General features: G+C 73.5%; 2 protein-coding genes across 11 annotated transcripts; one reads left to right on the top strand and one right to left on the bottom strand.

Moving 5' to 3' along the window:
- Positions 1 to 4,906: 4,906 nt before the first annotated feature.
- ARFIP2 (ARF interacting protein 2) lies at positions 4,907 to 8,402 on the bottom strand. 10 transcript variants are annotated; one of them, XM_086481558.1, is made up of 9 exons: positions 8,304 to 8,402; positions 8,082 to 8,190; positions 7,641 to 7,649; positions 7,004 to 7,114; positions 6,224 to 6,339; positions 5,811 to 6,032; positions 5,546 to 5,703; positions 5,289 to 5,463; positions 4,907 to 5,119 (listed from the first exon to the last, which is right to left on the bottom strand). In XM_086481558.1, the coding sequence occupies exons 1-9, from the start codon at positions 8,400 to 8,402 to the stop codon at positions 4,964 to 4,966; spliced, it is 1,155 nt and encodes a 384-aa protein (XP_086337684.1). In that variant the 3' UTR covers positions 4,907 to 4,963. The 10 variants fall into 10 exon arrangements, with proteins under 10 accessions (XP_086337684.1, XP_086337683.1, XP_086337686.1 ...); XM_086481557.1 differs by lacking the exon at positions 7,641 to 7,649; XM_086481560.1 differs by lacking the exon at positions 7,641 to 7,649 and having other exon boundaries at positions 7,004 to 7,099.
- A 1,227-nt stretch (positions 8,403 to 9,629) lies between these two features.
- TIMM10B (translocase of inner mitochondrial membrane 10B) lies at positions 9,630 to 10,734 on the top strand. Its single transcript, XM_086481556.1, has 4 exons — positions 9,630 to 9,684; positions 10,147 to 10,242; positions 10,323 to 10,462; positions 10,614 to 10,734. The coding sequence occupies exons 1-4, from the start codon at positions 9,646 to 9,648 to the stop codon at positions 10,726 to 10,728; spliced, it is 390 nt and encodes a 129-aa protein (XP_086337682.1). The 5' UTR covers positions 9,630 to 9,645; the 3' UTR covers positions 10,729 to 10,734.
- The last annotated feature ends 2,316 nt before the right edge of the window (positions 10,735 to 13,050 follow it).

Below are 13,050 nucleotides of genomic sequence, written 5' to 3'. Positions count from 1 at the left end.
CGTCAGCCCCACGGCGGCACCGTCAGCCCCACGGCGGCACCGTCAGCCCCACGGCGGGCGCGCACCGGCCCCGCGGGGGCACCCTCGGCCCCACAGGGGCGCTCTGGGGCGTGCCGCGGGCCCCCATCCGCCCCCCCCCCCCGGTCCCGGGGTGCCCCCAGGGCCCGCCCCACACGCGCCTCCGCGACCCACAGCTCTGCCCCGCGCCCGGCCCCACGGCACCCAACCCCCTGCCCCACGGCGCCCCTGCGGCCCACGGCACCCACCCCTCTGCCTGTCTGCCCCGCGGCACTCCTGTGCCCCACTGCACCCCGCTGCCTGCCCCACGGCACCCCCCCGTGCCCCACGGCACCCCCTGCCCCACGGCATCCCCCCGCCCGCCCCACGGCACCCATCCCCCTGCCCCACGGCACCCTCCTGCCTGCCTAACAACCCCCACCCCTCTGCCCCGCTGCACCCCCCCTGCCTGCCCCACAGCACCCCCCCGTGCCCCACGGCACCGCCTGCCCTACGGCACCCCCTGCCCTACAGCAACCCTGTGCCCCACAGCACCCCCCAGCCTGCCCCACAGCACCCCGCTGCCTGCCTAACAGCCCCCACCCCCCTGCGCCGCTGTACCCCCCCCCGCCCCACAGTACCGCCCCCTCCCCACTGCATCCTCCCTCCCCACACCCCCTCGCCCCCCTGCCCTCCCCACAGCCCCCCCCCCAGCCCCCCGCACCCCCGTTCCCCGCTCACGGCGCTGCGGCTCCGCGCTCCAGGCCCCGGCCCGGCCCCGCCCCGGCCGCCATTGTGCGGCACCGCCCGCCCCCACGGCACCGCCCCCGGCCCCGGGGGGGGACACACCGGGGGTGGGGGGACACGGCACCGTTGGGGGACACACACGGACACACACGACACCGGGGGGGGACACACACACCGCGCGGCCCCACCCTCCCCCCCAGCGCGTTGTCCCCCCGCCCTCCTCAGCATTTGTGCCCCCCACCCCCACCCCATTGTCGCCCCCCCCGGCCCCACTCACCCCCCCGGCAGCCCCCTCCTCTCCGCAGCCCCCCGCCGCTCATCCTCGGCCCGGCCCGGCGGGGACTGCGCCAGGGATGGGCAGGGGGCGGCGGCTGCCGGACCGGGCGGCACCACGGCGGCGTTTGGGGGGGACACACACGCTCCTTCCAACCCCACACACACACCCCCCACGGGGACCCCCCCCCACGCGGGAACGGCGTTGCGTCGCTCCGCGACACATCGCCGTTCCCGCGTGGGGGGGGGTCCCCGGAGGGGCGTCCCCCGTGGGAAAATGGGGGGTGGGAGAGCCACCCCCCCCCTAACACCAATGGTTGAGTCCGGGCTGTGGCTCTGCAGTGGGGGGGGGGGGAGCTCGCTGCATCCGCGGGTACCCGGCTGTCGCCACGGCAACCGCATCCCTCCTCCCACCCTGCACACCCCCCCCTCGAAATAGGGGACACACACACACGGGGAAGACCCCCCCACACACAGAGGTGGAGGGGGGGGCAGGGAATGCCCCCCGCCCGTGCCTGGGTGCAAACGGAGCCGGGACTCCCCGGAGGGGGGGCGGGGACACGCGATGTCCCCCCCACGCCGGGACCCCGGGGGGGGGCAGGTGTGGTTCTGGTCCCCCCCCCCCCAGCCATGGGCTGGGGGACACGGTGATACGTGGGTGTCTCCCCCCGCCCGTGTGCGGGACCCGGGTATCAGTCCCCTGGGGGTGCAGGTTGTTTTGGGGGGGGGTCATCCTTGGGGGGGGGGAAGTGGGACTGTGTTCTGTCGGGGTATCCCGGGTGGGTGGCCCCAGGGAAGGTGTCCCGGAGGGGGGGGGGGGGCAGGGGAGGTGTCCCAGGCGAGGATCCCACGGGAGGTGGTCCCAGGGGGTGTCCTGGGGGGGTCCCAATGGGGTGTTGGGGGGGGCTATTGGAGGGGTGTCCCGGGGGGGGTGTTCCGGAGGGGAGTGGTCCTAGGGGGTGTCCCGGGGAGGGTGTGTTCTGAAGGGGGTGTCCCAGGAGGGGCTTTTGGAGGGGTCGGGCTCTTGAGGGGGTGTCCCGGGTGGGTGGTCGCAGGGGGGTGGGGTGTCCCGGGGGGGGTTATCCCATGGCGGAGTGGTCCCAAGGAGTGTCCGAGTGGGGGGGTCCGAGGTGGGGTGATCCCATGGGAGATGTCCCAGGGGGTGTCTTGGGGGGGGTACAAAGGGGGAGTCGGGGGGGGCTCTTGCAAGGGGGTGTCCTGGGGGGATGCCACAAGGGGCGGTGCTAAGGGGTGTCCCGGGGGGTGTCCCAGCGGTGTCCCGGTTGGGACCCTTCGGGAAGGACAGGCCAAGGCGGGTTGGGCTGTGTCGAGCTCTGCCTGGGGGGTCACAGCGAGGGAGCCCGCGGGTGGGAACCAGCCGGGGTCGGGCTGAGGGACGCCCGGGAGGAGGAGGAGGCAGATGAAGCCCAGCCCCCACCCCCGGCCTCCTCCTCGGGGGGGCTCCAACCGCCCCAGCAGCCACTGGGAAGGCCCCAGAGCCGAGCGCCCGCAGCCTGGGAGGGTCCAGCGGTGGGTGGGAGGGGGTATGGACCGGTGTACGGACTGGTGTAGGGACTGGTATGGACCAGTATGGACCAGTACATCAACCAGGGCATGACCAGTGTATGGACCGGTGTGTGGACCAGTGTATGGACCACTATGGACCAGGGTATGACCAGTGCGTGGACTGGTGTATGGACCAGTGTATGGACTGGTATTGACCAGTGCATGGACCAGGGTATGACCAGTGCATGGACTAGTGTATAGACCAGTGTAAGGACCAGTGTATGGACTGGTGTATGACCAGTGCATGGACAGGTATATGATCAGTGTATGACCAGTGCATGACCAGCATATAGACCAGTATGGACCGGTGTACGACCAGTGTACAGACCACTGTAGGATCACTGTATAACCAGTATAAGGACTGGTGCACAGACCAGCGTGCGACCAGTATGGACCAGTGCAGGACCGGGGCAGTACTGGAGCGCTGCCGGCCCCGGTGCTGCAGACGGCACAGGAGGACGTGAGGCCCCACGGGGCAGGATGCGGCCTCGGCGCTGGGTGACCTCTGGGGGGGCCGCGGGGAGCCCGGGATCGGGGGGTCAGTGTGCAGGTGCTGCCGCCCCCAGCGGGGACCGGGGCGCCCAGGGAGTGGGCGAGGGTGGCGGGACCCCCCGGGGCGGGTGGGCGCTGCTGGAGGGGGAAGGGAGGTGGGAGAGGGGACCAACCCCTCGGGGGGTGTGACGGGGATGAAAGGAGGGGGCTGCAGCCCCTCAGGGTTGGACCCGGGGAGGGGCACCAAGGGCGGGGGAATGGGACACCTGGGGTGCGCTGGGGGAAACACCAAAACTGGAGAAAAGGGAACAAGGTGGGTGCTTGGTGACGGGGGTCCGGGGCAGGCGGCTCCTGAACCCCCCCTTCGCCTCAGCCTTTACTGCCGGGGCTGGGCCTCGGGAATCCCAGACCCTGGAGGCAGGAGAGGAAGCCTGGAGGAGGGAAGGTGCCCCTCGGTGAGGAGGGCTGGGCAAGGGGTCTCTTAGCTGGACTGGACCCTCCCAAATCCATGGGCCCCGGGGGGATGCACCCACGAGTGCTGAGGGAGCCGGCAGATGTTATTGCTGAGCCACTCTCCATCATCTTTGACAGGTCATGGAGGACAGGAGAGGTGCCTGAGGACTGGAGGAAAACCAGTGTCACTCCAGTCTTCAAAAAGGGCAAGAAGGAGGATTCGGGGCACTACAGAGCAGTTGGACTCCCCTCCATCCCTGGAAAGGTGACGGAACAGCTCGTTCTGGCTGTTCTGTCCAAACAGGCGGAGAAGAGGATCACTGGGAGCAGCCAGCATGGATCCACCAAGGGGGGGATCGCCCCTGACCACCCCGACCACCTTCTGCAACGGCACGGCTGCTGGGTGGGCGAGGGGGGAGCAGGGGACGCGTCTGCCCCGCCCGTGGCGCCCCCAGCCCTGCACGCCCCGTGACCCGTACCCCCCCGTGATCCGTACCGCTTTATTCTGGACTCGTACACAGGTCGGGAGGGAAGACGGGGTCAGACCTTCACCGGGAACCGGGGTGGGGGTGTCAGATCCAGACATTTAAATTACCGGGGATTAAATTAGCAACAAAACCCGACGGCTTGGTCTCGGGAGAAAGTGCCCAAGTGCTGCGCGGGGCGGGGGGCAACAGGCGATGGCGGGACCGAGCCCTCGCGCCCACGACGCCGGCCGGGGCCCCGGCCCCCGCGGCACCCGCCTGTCCCCGTCCCCACGCGGCCGCCGTTTGGTCCCTGCTCGGAGCCCCCTGGCCGCCCGGGGCCCGAGGGCGGCAAGAGGACCCCCGCCCGGCGAGCAGCGCTGCCAGGGCCCCCCAGCCCCGAGGAGGGCTGCCCCGCGCCCCGGGGAGTGTAGTGTGTGAGGCTGGGGGGCAGCGGGGGGGTCCCCCGGGGCGGCTGGGGTCAGAGTGCAGGAGCAGCTGCCCCGGGGGGGCAGCCGGGAGGGAGGCGGTCCGCCCCGACCCCCCAGCTGGCAGCCGCGGCGGTGGGAACCCCCGGACCCCCCCGCCGGGGTCAGGTTGGGGACCGGGCTCTCCCCCTGCCGCCTCTCCACGGCCTCGTCTTCATGGGGAGACGCGGGCGGCCCAGGGGCGTCGGGGGGGGTGTCCTGCCTGGGGGAGGGGGGGGGGGGGGGGCAGGCGAAGAGCCGTGGAGGGTCCCATCCCACCCCAAGGGCTGTGGGGGAGGGGGCTGGCAAGGGAGGGGGCCGCAGCGCCTCTGCCAAGGGAGCCGGACCCTGCCCCAATGGGGGGATGGGGGAGCCCCTGCCCCTGCGGGCTCCTCTCCCCAGGGACCCCCCGCTCGCAGGCTCCTGCTGCCCCCCCGGCAGCCAGAGTTCAGGTCCGTGGTGCCCCCCGGGCGGAGCAGGCGGGGGGCACGGCGGGGGGGGGGCTCACTGCTCCTCCAGCCAGGAGGGCTTCTCGGCGCCGGGGGTCTTCAGCTTGATGTTGAACTGCTTGAGGGTCTGCTCCAGCTGCTGCTGGTTGCCGGCGAAGTAGGCGGAGATGGCGTTGTGGAAGAGCAGCAGCTGCTTGTGCATCACCTTGATCTGGGGGGGAGAGCGAGGGGGCGTTGGGGGGCACCTGGCCGACCCGCCGCCCGGCCCTCACCTCACACGGGACGGGGAGGCCCGAGCTGCCGGCGGCGGCTCCCGAAAGCCGGAGAGGGGAGATGGGCGCCCCCCTGCCCTTGCCCCTGCCCCGCGGCCCCCTGCCCACCTTGTTCTCCTCCAGGAACTTGAGCTTGATGGCCACGTCGGCCCGCAGCTTCTCGTACTTGTCCTTGTGGCTCTGGAACTGGCCCTGGGCCGCCTCCAGGCGACACAGCGTGCCGGCGTCCCGCGGGCCCATGCTCAGCTCCTCCAGGTCCGTGCGGTACGCATCGTACTCCAGCCTGACGGGGGCACGGCCCGGGTTGGAGCGGCGCCGCCGCTGGCCCCCCCGACCCCCCCCCGGGACGCCCGGCCCCGCTCTACCTGGCCGTCTCGTACTGCTTGACCGTCATCAGCGTGTCCTCCATCGTCTTGTTCACCAGTGTGTTGATGCTGGACACGAAGAAGTTGACGGCCCCCAGCAGCGTCTCCCCGTTCTTGCAGAGCAGCTTCTGCGTCTCCGCGTTGTACCCGAACTCCTCCTGGGAGGGGAGGGTGGGCAGGTCGGGGTCCGCGCCGGCCAGGCCCCCGCTCCCCAGGGCGCCCGGAGGGGCCACGGCCGAGGGCGGGCAGGGGTCAGCTCGCCTACCTGCAGCTCGGGCGACTTCTGGCTGAGGTCGGCGAAGGCGTCGCCCAGGGCGTGCTGGGTCTGCACCAGGCTGTAGAAGTGGTGGGTGAGCGCCCGCGCCAGCTGCAGCACCATCTCGTACTTGCGCTTCGTCTCCCGCAGCAGCTCGATCTGCGTCTCCAGCTCCAAGTCCACTGTGCGGGAGCCGCGGCCAAACCGCTCCGAGATCAGCTGCTTCGTGCACTGCGGGGAGGGGGGCGTCAGGGGGTCCCGGCCGGCAGGGGAAGCCGCCTCGCAGCCCCCACGCCTCCGCAGGGAGCCCCCCGGACGCGTCCTCCGCCTCCCGCCGCTCCTTCGCTCCCGCGGCGGGGACCAGCCCGGCCCGTGGGACCCCAGCAGTGAGCCAGGCTGTGCGCCCCTCGCCCCGGTCTCACCTTGTAGGTGTTGATACCCCACTTCTTGACGATGTCAAACTTCTCCACGGCGATGCCGCGGACGACGTCCTCTCCTCCGGCGGCGGGGCCGGCGTGGGGCTGGTGCAGCCCAGAGCCTGCAACGGACACGGCCCCGCGCGGTGCCAGATCAGCAGGGCGGTGGCACCGGCTCGGGCTCCCACGGGCCCTGGCAGCACCCGCCCCGGCAGCACCCACCCCTGCGGCCGCTGCCATGGCATACCCCCACCCCTTGCCCCACTCAGAACCGGGGCCGGCAGCGTGCCGGTGCCACACACCCGTTAACCGGTTCGCAGGTGCCGTGACGCCAGGCCTGGTGCCCGCAGCAGGGCGCTGCTCCCACGAGCCCCCCGGAGGGTCCCGGGCAGGTCCCCCGCAGCGGTGCCAGCCGACCCCGCAGGAGAGGCACCGACCTGCCCTGCTGGCACCGCACCCCGAGCCCCTCCTCACCGAGCGGGTCAGGGCAGAGAAGCGCCCAGGGCAGGCCCACACGCGGGCTCCTCCTGCAGGAACCGTCTCTCCCCACCGGGCACCACTGGGGGGTCAGCTCCGAGCCACCCGGGGCCCCGGCAGCCCCGTCCTCTCCCCCATGGCGCCAGGACCAAGACCGAGACCCCGCCGCGGCAGCGGGCTCGCCCGCCAGCAGCTACGGGGGCTGCAGCCAGGTCTCGGCAGAGGCGAGCCCAGCGCTGACCGGGCGCTGCCCCCGGCGGGGCGGGGGGCCGCGGGGCGCCCGCAGGGGCCGCAGAGCACCCGCAGTACCTGCTGGAGCCCCGGCCGGGCTGGCCATCCTGCGGGCGGCAGACGCGCTGGGGGAGACGGATGGTCCTCGGGGTGGGTGAGGTTGGACAAGAGAGCCTGGAAATGGAGGGGCTGGCGGGCGGTGAGCGGGGGGCGAGAGGAGGGGGGGCAGGGGGGGCGGGCGCGGGGCAGGGATGGCCGGACAGAGGACGGGTGAGCGGGCGGGACGGCAGCGGGGAGAGCGACGGAGCGGGTGAGTGTGACATGACGTGACATGAGACAACACGGCTGCCGCCGGGCGGGCGCCTCCCTCCCCGCGTCCCCCACCCCGACAGCCAGGGTCACCGCAGCCCTGCGAGCCGGGTGGGCCCGGTGTGACGGCGATGGGGGGATGGTGACCACAGCACACACTGCCTTCTGCCACCCGCCGGTGCCGCTCCCGGCAGCTCTCCCGGCACTGCCAACACCCATCGCTGCCCCGCGCCCGGGCAGAGCTGCCGGGGGGCGCAGGGACCGGCAGGCACCGGGGCTGCGGCACCCCCGGCCACGCCGCTGCCCGGCCGGCAGGACGCTGACACCCGCGGCCCCAGGCCCGGCCCGAGCACCCAGGAGAGGAACGAGCTGAAGGGCGCGGGGCTGCCCTGCCCTGCGCCCCTACAGGCAGGCCCTCCCCGGTCCTCATCGCGCCGCTGCCGGCACCGGCACATCCCCGGTCGAGGCAGGGCAGCGGAGTCGCTCCCCGCCGCCAGAGGCGGGACCCAGGGCTGCCGCGCCTCAGCCCAAGGAGGGGGACAGGAGGGACCCTGCCCGCGCCTGCAGGGGAGGGGACGCCCGCGGGCTCTGCCGGGGCCACGCGTGTTCGGCAGGGCAGAAGGGAAGGAGCCGATGTCCCCAAGGGCTGGGCCGGGGCAGGACCACGCCGGGGACAGCCGAGGCCCCAGGCGAGCACTCCACCCCGGCGCCCGCACACGACCCTCCCCGCCTGGCGCCACTGCGGGCCATGCCCCGGCAGAGGGAGGGGGCCACGGACCCCGCGGCTCGAGCAGCGGCCAGGCGAGCCGTGACCTCGGCAGCCCCCGTGCCCCCCGGCCCGGCCGACCTTTGATGGCGCTGGTGGGGATGATGCCTTCGGCCGTGCCCCCGTAGCCGCCGGAGACGATGCTGGTCTCGTTGAGGTTGGGCCCGGACACCATCACCTGCTGCAGGTCCTGGAGCGGAGGGAGGGGGCAGCTGAGGCGCAGAGCCAGGATGTGGGGCCGTGGGGATGGTGTGACACAGCCCCCGCGGCGCCCCCCGCCCCCCCCCCCGCCGCGGCACGGACCTGCTCCAGGCCGTCGTCCTCCGGCAGGCTGCCCGCGTCACCGTTGCTGCTGATGGGGATCTCCATGGTGGCGGCCTTGCTCAGGATCCCGTCCGACATCCTCCGGGCCTGCGGGGATGCGGACGCTCGGTTGGAGCCCACCCGCCGCGGCCGGGCCGAGCTCCCGGGGGCCGGGCAGAGGGCGGCTGCTCCAGCGCCCGGCACAGATCCCTCGGGACGCGCTGCCCCGGCCCTGCCCGCGGCCTCCCGGCCCAAAGACGGCTGCCGGCGGAGCCAGCCCCGGCTCACAGCCCCGGGGGGCGGCTGGCGGGTCCCCTCGGTCCCGTCCCGCCCCTTCGTCCCCCGCCCCTCACGAGTCTCCGGGGCGCAGCAGCGGGTCTGCCTGCCCCGGGACAACCGGGGCTCCGCAGGCAGCAGCGCGGCTCCTGGCCCGGAGCCCGGGAGAACGCAGCCAAGAGCCACGTCCGCGGCCGGGCGGGGGGAGCAGCGCGGGCCCCGCGGCGCCCGGACCGGTCCGAGCACATTCCAGGGCGGCACCGGGCACCCGGCCCAGCCCTCGGCCCCGTTAGCTGTGGCCCCCCGCGACGGCCGGGCCCCTGGGGAGGGTCCCGGCTGAAGGCGACGCCGCCGGCCGGCCCGCTGCCCTGCGCCCCCGCGCCGGCCCCCGCAGCGGCGGCAGCGCGGGAGGGCACCGTGCCGGCAGCCGCCCGCCGGGGGAGTCACGGCCGCGGCCGGGACCCACGGACCACGCAGCGCCCGGCGCGCCCCCCGCCCCGCAGAGCCCCCCCGCCCCCGGCGGCTGCTGCTCGCGGGGGGCCGGTCCCGCACAGACCGGCGGCAGGCGGTGCGCAGGGGCGGACGCCGCGACCCCGCACCCGCTGCCCGGCCTCCCCCCTCCGCCGGCCCCGGGGAGCCGCCGCCACCGAGGGACCCCCCTCCCCCCGGCGCAGGAACGGACGGGCGGACGCGCCCCCGGCTCGCCCTGCCGCTCCGCCCTCGGCACGGCCGCACCGGGAACCGGCCGGGCCCCGGCCCGCAGCTCCCGACCCCGGTTCCCCGGCGTCCCCTGCCCCCCGGCCCGGCCCCCCGGCGCCCGCCGGCCCAGCCCCCGCCCACCTGCGCCGCCGCGGCCGCGGCCGGGCCCCCCCGCCCGGAGCTCGGGATCCCCGATCCCCCTCGGCCCGGGACCCGCCGGAAACCGCGTCACGCCGCGCGCAAGGGCTGCCGGGAGACGGGACGGATGTAGCGTCACCCGGCGGGCCCGGGCGGAAGCGGGCCGGAAGTGACGGGCGGCGCGAGGGGGTGCGGCCCCGCCGAGGGCGGACGGGCCCGTTCCCGCTCCATGGAGCCGGGGGCCGAGCACCAGCAGCAGCTCCGCAGCGTGAGGGCGGCGGCCGGGCCGGGCCGGTGGGGCCCGGGGGGGGCGGGCGCTGGGGGACCGGGTCAGCGGGCGGTGTCGGCAGGTCCTGGGCATCGGGGGGTCCCGGGGGGGGTCCTGGGTGTTGGGGGGGATCCCAGGGGGTCCCGGGAGTCGTGGGGTCTTGGGTGTTGGGGGGTCCCGGGAGTCGGGGAGTCCTGTCTGTTGGGGGGTTCCGGGTGTTGGGGGGGTGTCGGGGGGTCCTGGGGATCCCAAGCTGGTGGGTGGCCCCAGGCCCAGGGGAGTTTCGGGGGGTCGGTCCGAAGGATCCCGAGGTGGCGGGGGCGGCCCGCGTGTCCGGGGATCCTGGGTGTTGGGGGGGGGAGGATCCCGGGGGTCCCGGGTGCCGCGGGGATCGGGGATCCCGAGCTCCGGGCGGGGGGGCCCGGCCGCGGGGTGATCTCGCGCCGGTGCCGCCCCCCCCAGCTGCGGGACTTCCTGCTGGTCTACAACCGGATGACCGAGCTCTGCTTCCGCCACTGCGTCTCCAACCTCAACTACCGGCTGCTCACCGGGCGCGAGGTGAGGCCCGGCGCGGCGGGGGGAGGGGCGGCGGGAGCCCCTCACCGCCCTGACCCGCCCCGTCCCGCCCCGTCCCGCAGGAGACGTGCCTGGACGGCTGCGCCGGGAAGCTGGTGCGCTCCCAGCACCGCCTGGTGAGCGCCTACGTGGCGCTGATGCCCGCCGTCCTGCGCCGCCGCGCCGCCGACCACGAGGCCGCTCCTGACCCGCCGGCGGCCCCGGGCCCCTCGCAAGGAGCTGCCGCCACCGGCACGTAGCGCGGCCGCCGTCCTGGCTCGCGCCTCCTGAGCCGGGCCCCGTTACCGGCGGGAGGTGTCGTGTCCCGGTGCTGCAGCGCGGTCCCAGCGCGGAGCAGCAGATCCCGCCGGGGGACCCACGTCCTTGGGAGCTCCTGGCCACAGCCAAGGTGGTTCTGAGCCGGGGGTGATGGGGGCACCCCCAGAGCAGCGGCAGGGCCCTCCCTTACCCCGGGGGGCGCCCGCCTGAGCTCGGACCGGCGGCTCCAGCACTGGGCGTTCCCGCTCCGGACGGCGGCATGGCGCGGCCAGGGGACGGTTTCCCGGCGCTAATAAACGTTCCTCCCTTGACACCTCGGTGCTGGCGCATCGTGTGGGGAGCAGAGCCTGGTCCCTCCAGGGCAGCGCCCCCCCCAGCAGGCGGGGGCCGCTCTCCCCGGGGCGCAGGTCAGAGTTCCTCATCCCGGCAGCTGTTTTGTCCCCGCTTTGCCCACTGGTGGCGGCTCTGCGGGGTCGAGCCCTTCCTGGGGGCGGTGGTGGGACCACCCTCGGGGGGGCTGATCACCGGGACCCCTTCTGGCCCCGGGGTGGTCTTGGGGGTGGCGGCAGTGGGTGCAGGGCTGCGTCCACGCCAGCAGGAACAGGGTCACCCTGCACCCCAGGGAAGGGGGTTCCTGGCCCCTCGGCCCTTCTCTGAGCACCTCTGGCGGGGCTGGAGCCACCCTTGGCGGCCCCTTCTCCAAGCCCCGGGGCAGCGGTGGTGCCGTGCCCAGCACCGTGGCTGCAGGTGGGCACCGGGCGGCCCTTCCCTGAGCCCCCGCTGGTGGGAGGCAGCTGCCGGCACCCCGATGTCGGCGCCTGGAGCTTCTGTGGGTGAGGGACAGGCTCGTGGGAGCGGCGCCGGCTGCGGGTGCTGCGAGGGTTTGGGTTTGCGTCGCGGAGGCCGGAAACATTTGTATGACGTGAAGAGCAAAGAGCCCGAACCGAGGGGGCGGTTGGTGTCGGGCGCTGGTTCTGGGCACGATGAGGCGAACTGTGGTGACCCGGTAGCGGTTCGGCTCGGCGGCACGAGCCCCGAACCCCGCGCTGGTGTCGGGATCCTGCGCCTCAACGGCTGCTCTGTGTTGGTCGGGGCTGGGAGGAGCTGCCGGGACGACTCGGTGTGGGGACAGATAGACGTGACCAATAAAAAGCGAATTTCAGCCGTTTGTGTCGGTTTGGTCGCTGTTCTTGTCCAGCGGGGGGGTGGGAGGGGACGGACGCCCCCCTGCAACACAAAGGCTCTCTGGCACACCGGGACCGGGACGCGGCTCTCCCGCCTGCCGTGTTTGAGGGACGAAGCTGCTGCGGCTGCAGAGGTGGCAGAGAAGGTCCGCTCGTGGCACGGGGGTCACCGACGCCGCAGATCGGCCCAGGGGAGCTGCAGTGGGACGTCGCGGCACCGGGTCCCAGGACAGGACCAGCTCGGTGGGAACCAGCACAAAGGGGCGCCCGCCTCGTGCTGCGGGTGTGAAACGGCACGTGCTGAGGTGCCCAGCGCCGGCTGGGAGGGGGATCCCGGGGATGGTGGCTGTCCCGGCGCACATGGCAGCTCCAGGGTGCCTGGGAAGCAGCAGCTCAAGCACTGGGAAAAGGGGCAAAGGCAGCAGTGGGGGTAAACCAGGACCCCCCCACGGTCGGGCATTGTGTTCCAGCAAACGCTGAACCTCCTTCGGGGTTTGTCCTTCCTCGCTCACCAAGAACCAGCAGCTTCACAGCCGCAGAAACTGAAAAGAAATCTCAGAAGCTGCTTCCATCCAAAGAATTCCCTCTAATTGAGCTTAACACAGGCTTTTCTCAGCGGTGGGAAACGAACCTTTCTGCGGCACCAGCTCTGCCGGCAACGGCCATGCTCTGCTCACCGGCACGGGGCACCAGCACCAGCCCCAGCAGCTGCCCAGCATCTGCGGCGCCTTTTGCGCTGAAAGTCCCGGGTCGGAGAGTTCCCGGTGACGGTCCGATGGTTCCGCGGGGGCTCCCACCAAAACCGGGCCGCATCGCCCGGTGCTGCTCCCGCCCGCCGCACAGCCGGTGCCATGGGTGCTGCCCGACGCCGTGCCGATGTGCCCCGCTGCCGAGACACGGCCACGAGGGTGGCGGATCTGGTTCCCGGGGCCCCCCGGTGCGGAAGGGGCTCCGACACGTCACGGTGCGATCGGGGACCCCCAAGGCTGTCTGCACCAGTCCTCTCGCCCCCGCTCCGAGTGGCACCTGGTGCTGCACAGCTCATGCCGGTTTTGCCGGAGAGTAAAACCCTTCAGAGCCTCATCTGCAGAGCGTCGTGTTGCCGGAGAAGTTTCTCCGCCAGGACAGAAGAGCCTGGGACTCCTGCACAAGAGCTCGTGGGTCACATGGCCCGTCCGTCACACAGATAACTGGGGGCTGCGGGAGGGGGCTCGAACCGCTTCCACACAGCAGGAAACGTCTTCAGACGGTGGGGCCAGGCGCACCCTGGCGAAGTTTACTGGTGACACCAAACCGCGTGGGGAAGGGGACGCTTGGGCAGGGGGAGCCGCCCTGTGGGAAGAGCCAG

Source organism: Leptosomus discolor, chromosome 1 (assembly GCF_034619465.1).
Source record: "Leptosomus discolor isolate bLepDis1 chromosome 1, bLepDis1.hap2, whole genome shotgun sequence".
NCBI classification, from domain to species: domain Eukaryota; kingdom Metazoa; phylum Chordata; class Aves; order Leptosomiformes; family Leptosomidae; genus Leptosomus; species Leptosomus discolor.
Note: the sequence above shows the minus strand (reverse complement) of the source record. Positions and strands in the feature narration are given on the sequence as shown.

Bases quoted from the DNA above. Each gene is read 5' to 3' on its own strand.
- TIMM10B (XM_086481556.1), top strand. From the start codon at position 9,646: ATGGAGCCGGGGGCCGAGCACCAGCAGCAGCTCCGCAGC. The intron at 9,685-10,146 runs GTGAGGGCGGCG...CGCCCCCCCCAG, and splicing joins ACCAGCAGCAGCTCCGCAGC to CTGCGGGACTTCCTGCTGGT. The intron at 10,463-10,613 runs GGGCCCCTCGCA...TCCCGCCGGGGG, and splicing joins CCTGACCCGCCGGCGGCCCC to ACCCACGTCCTTGGGAGCTC.
- ARFIP2 (XM_086481558.1), bottom strand. From the start codon at position 8,402: ATGTCGGACGGGATCCTGAGCAAGGCCGCCACCATGGAGATCCCCATC. The intron at 8,191-8,303 runs GTCCGTGCCGCG...CCTCCGCTCCAG, and splicing joins AGGACGACGGCCTGGAGCAG to GACCTGCAGCAGGTGATGGT. The intron at 6,033-6,223 runs GTGAGACCGGGG...CCCTCCCCGCAG, and splicing joins GGGGTATCAACACCTACAAG to TGCACGAAGCAGCTGATCTC.